Source organism: Mastomys coucha, unplaced genomic scaffold, assembly GCF_008632895.1.
Source record: "Mastomys coucha isolate ucsf_1 unplaced genomic scaffold, UCSF_Mcou_1 pScaffold21, whole genome shotgun sequence".
Classification (NCBI taxonomy): domain Eukaryota; kingdom Metazoa; phylum Chordata; class Mammalia; order Rodentia; family Muridae; genus Mastomys; species Mastomys coucha.
The window spans coordinates 190,630,984-190,635,937 of record NW_022196904.1 but is presented as its reverse complement, the minus strand read 5'-3'; the positions used below and the strand labels follow the sequence as shown (position 1 = coordinate 190,635,937).

Genomic DNA, 4,954 nt, shown 5'->3' with positions numbered 1-4,954 from the left:
ATAGGATCTATGAGAATATCAATACACTTCTCCATCTCCTGGCCAGGGCCACTATCAGCCGAGTTGGGGCGTTTGCCTAAACCGTGACGTGAGGAATGAAGTCCTGCACTGGTGTTCTACATCAGTTTAGAGATGATGAAGAAAACGAAGAATGTGCAGAAGGCTTACTTAACCTGGATTTATCTTGAGCGCTTAATGATTGGAATAAAGAACCGTACTTTTCTCAGCTTGTAATAAGCAACCATAACACCTGTAATCATAAAAAACAAAAATCCCTCGGTGCAGACCCGGCGGCATACCTATCCATCCGTCCACTAGACAAGCACTTCTATTCTTTAGTTGGGATTTGATGTTGTCAAATTCCTCTCCCTATTCAATTTTTTAAATTCTAAGAGAGTGTGCATTATTATTTCCATTCTTTAGACCGATTCCAGAGCGCGGGAGATTCAAGCAAATGTTAGTAGAACGAGAGTTGGAGAAAGCAAGCCTGCCATGATATGTTTGCCCAGATCTACCTCAGGGTTGGGTGTAAACACCACTGAGGGTCCAGAAGAGGGGCAAGGACTGTGTTCTCTCTTACACACTAGGCTCCCTGCCATGCAGCAAAGTGACCTTGGGTATTCAGCGTGCAGTGCTAGCCTCCCCAAGATGCAAGATCCTCCCACCGGAACCAGATGATCTTCGCTGCAGTCAGGCCTGGTGAGGCAGCAGGGCCCAGGTTCTGACACGGGCCTCTTCACAAGCACTTGGAACTTTGACCAGACTGCCACGCCCCCATCACCTTCTCCCCCATCCCCAGCCCCCTCCTCAAGACTGTGCGTTGACTCAATTAGTCAGACAGCCCGCAACATGCACTTGCTTGGTGGGCAGGTGCTTGGTGTAGAACAGAGGGTTTTCCAGCCCTGGCTCCAGAGAGCAGTGCGTGAGAGCTGGCGCAGGAGCCTAGTCATCTGGGGTCGGTCCAGCCCTGCTCAGATTCGCTGTCCAGCTTAGGGTGGCGAACCGGGGGAACCCGGGGCGAGTCTCCTTGGTACGCGCCTCGGGTGGGAAGCCAGGAGCAGCGGCGGCCTTAGTAGGACCGCATACAACCACCTGGGAGGATCGCAGGAGCCCCAGGGCCCCGACACTTGACCCGCCTCCAGCGGCCCACGCCCCTCCCGGGCCATGCGCCCAGACCCGCCCGCCGCAGGTGGGGCAGCCGGGGCCGCGAGTAGGTGCGTGGATGATCTCACCGCGTGCAGCGCGCCAGGAGGAGGAGGAGCGGGAGCAATCCCAACTTCCGGGTAGTGCAGCCGCACGCCGCGCCACCGGCATCTTGCTTTCTGCTCCCCCCTCCCCCGCGTCCCCCTCGCCTCTCCCTCCTTGCCTTTTATCCCCGGCCCCACCCGCCAAAATGAACAGCTCGGACGAGGAGAAGCAGCTGCAGCTCATCACCAGCTTGAAGGAGCAAGGTAGGTGGGCCGGCTGGCGCAGGTGCGGGGCAGCGGCCTCAGGCGGGACAGCTCTGGGTGCAGCCGCAGGTGCCAACCGCGGTCGGGGCCGGGGGCCGGTGAGGCCGCCGCAGTCACCCCTCAGACCCAAGCGCCATAGGGTGCTGCGCCTGGGCGGAGGAGCTGCAGCGTCTTTCCGCAGTGGGATCGTGCGCCCCGCAGGACTAGGGCGCGCGACCCGGGTGAAGGGACACGCGTCGGGGGTGGACAGAGTCAAGGCACGCATCCAAGTCCACGCGGGAGTAGCGAGCCCCACAGGATCGCTGGGCGCGGGGTAGTCGCTCAGCTGGCCTGGCTCTTAGCTCAGGCCCCACCCTTGCACACTTTGGCGTTCCTTGGCCTGCAGCGTTCCCTTCTTTTGGGTTCAGTCTAGTTCCTTTTTCTTTACCCAGCTGGGATTTTTCAGGGAACCGATGTGTTCTTATCACTTCCCATTTTTAGCAATTTATTAGTCAGTGAGTCGACACCCTGCCTGTGTGGGGCTTAATGAGGGAAAAGGACTGGAGCTGGAAAGCCAGGCCGTTTTGCATGCTTTTCTCTACCGCTTGGTAGCTAATCATTGCCATCAGCACATTTGTGAACAAAGCAAGATCCTAGAGACAGTTATCTAACACATTTAAAAAATATCACAATTAACTACCCTGCTCAAAGGATGGTTTGAGAATATGGGTCAAGAAAGAGGAACTGCACAGGTTTAGGAAGTAAGAGTGTGTAGGTCATGCTCTTTGCTGCAGGACTTGCTAACACTGGAAGGGCCCTGCTCAATGGTCCTTTCCCTGTCTTAGCTCTCCAGGAAGTTGGTATCTTCCCATCTTTGGGTCTTGTGACTAGGCTTAAAAGGTCCTAGCAAGGACTTGAGCTGCTTGCTGCTCTTCAAATCCATCAGCCACACTTCCACAGAAAGGTCTCTGAAGCACTGTACTGTGTGACCTCAGGGGAGTTACCTAACCTCACTGAAATGGATGTCACATTTTTCCCTATGTGGCATCTAGAAACCCAGAATGGGTGTTAATTGCTTTCATTTCCCTCTCTCCACCGCAATTAGCCTGAAGTCAGCCCACATCGCACCTGTGACTCAATGGATGGACAGATTGCCTTATTTGGAATCCCTCAAGTATTTTCGTCAAAAATTGGATTTCACTAGTATTTACTTTTAATAACAATTTCCCGTGTCTCACACCCAAAGACTTTTGATTCATTACTCTGGACTTATGAAAACTTTCTGTATTAGTTAATACCAGATCTTTTGAGGGATGGTCGTTTTGCAAATGATTATAAAACAAAGTAAAATATGTTATTTCCTTTTATTATTGTTTGCAATTCTCAGAGTGCACTAACAGTGACCACATCCACAGGCCCTTTGCTGGATGATATTTGAAGAAGGGAGGATTCCTAAGTGTCCAGTGCTTTCTGTTGTGTTGTATTGAAAGACAAATCCATGGTCTTGATATTTCTAAAGGTTCTGTTCTCCTGATGAAGGGCACACCGGGAGTAATAGAACTTAGGTTTGTGTCTCCTGAGAGGACTCTTGGTTTTGGACGTAGGACTGGTCACATAGGGTATCATTCGTTCATTCTTCAGTGAGATTTTCATATCTTAAAACCAGACTGTGTTAAAGGCTCATTTAAGAGTATTTAGTGGCTGTTTTACCTGCAGAATTAGCTGGCAAGTTGGGGATTTGAGGTGTAAACATGGCAACCAGGTCTTTGGGTATACCAGTATTATGGTCAGTTTTTTTTTTGTTTTTTTTTTTAATGGTGATGGTGGGCTGTTGCCATGGTGAGTCAGAATTTCAGTCTCCCAATTTAATATGACCAAGGAGAACATTTTTGGCTGGATGCTCCATTTTCCTTGTTCACAGCTAACATGTTTATGTTTTTGTTTCTTTAACAACTATCAATTACTTAGGCCCCCGTTTCAGACCTTGTAGCTATAGATGGTGAATCAGATCATCCTGGCTCTTAGGAAGTTTCTCATCTGGTAGACAGTCATTAATCAAAGACGCATGCAAGGCAATAGACTATTATTGTTTCTAAGATGGGTCCCTAGGAATGGACTGTTGGGTTTGGTGGCATGCGTGCTATGATGTGATGTCATTCAGTAAGAAGCCCTCCTCTGTCAATAACTGTGCCAGTTTCTGTTCCCTCAGCAAAGCCCTCGTCATCACTCGCTGGTTGACACAGGCTGACAGTAGTCATCAGCTGGACAGCCTGACAGGTTTCTGAATGTCTGCCATCGGAACTGGCAGCATGCCTCCTTTAAAATGTCCATTGCCCTGGCTACTAGTGAAGTTTGAATAATCGTCACCTATTTATTGGCCATTTTGGACTCCTCATTGCAGTTGCCCCCTTGATGAGTTTTAAGTCTGAAACTCAAACCCGTTCCCCAGGGAAGGGTGTTCAGGAGGGAGGCTGCTGTGTGAACTACAGAGCTGACAACAGCCTTCTCTAGTGGGAGCCTTCAGTGTTGAGAATAATGTTGTGCTTGACAAAAGTTGTGAAATGCATTGACGGAGTCTGTCATAATATGAACAATCTCTAATTTATATGTACCATTCTCTGGGCTCTGTGTCTTATAAGTCACACCCACTTCTGAATTACTCCACAACATTGTATGTTCCCGTCTACTGAATGCTATAATTAGGTATATTATGTCTTTCTAGAAAGTTATATTATGTCCCTTAAAAAAATTAGCCAGCGTGTGATTTTTTTTTTTATGTTCTAGCAGATGCTGAGGTAATGAGGTAATTCTCCTTTTGTCTTCTCCCTCCCTCGGGCTTCATTTTATTGGGCTGATTGACATTGTTAATGCGTGGAGAAATGGCAACTTAGGATACTATTTCCGAAGCATATTTCCCAGCTATCAAAGTGGACATTTCCCTTACAAAACATCATACAATTTTCTCTCTCTGTAGAATTCTTTTGGAAAATGATAGACTTAGTTCAGCATTTGTTGAAGGTGCATGGCTTTCTGGGTGATTCATTCAACATGCATACACTGAATATTCATAGCCAGGCACTGGGCTAGGCAGCAGAGACCAATGAATAAGACCTGGTCCTTGGTGGTGGTGACTTTCTGGATCTGGAGAGAGTATTAAATCCAGGAAGTGTGTCTTATATGGGTCATGGATTCTGGTCTTTTGGTCAAGGAGCAGCTTGAGTGGAGTTCTCCACACCACACACACACACACCACACACCCTCACACCACACACACCACACACCCCCCCACACCCCCCCACACACCCCACACACACCCTTACACCCTCACACCACACACACACACACACCACACACACACACACCACACATACACACCACACACACACCACACACACCACACACGCACCACACACACACCATACACACACACAAACACACACGACACACACACATACCACACACACCACACACACACCACGCACACACACCACACATACACACACACCACACACACCACCCCCCCA

General features: G+C 49.2%; 1 protein-coding gene across 2 annotated transcripts in view; it reads left to right on the top strand.

Moving 5' to 3' along the window:
- The first annotated feature begins 811 nt into the window (after window positions 1–811).
- Window positions 812–4,954, top strand: part of Shtn1 (shootin 1) — a 104,467-nt gene continuing 100,324 nt past the window's right edge. The window contains exon 1 of one of the 2 annotated variants that reach the window (XM_031390849.1): window positions 812–1,451. In XM_031390849.1, coding sequence (XP_031246709.1) covers window positions 1,223–1,451 — 229 coding nt within the window. In that variant the 5' untranslated portion in view covers window positions 812–1,222. The remainder of the gene's footprint in view (window positions 1,452–4,954) is intronic. The other variant, XM_031390850.1, reaches the window with a different exon arrangement.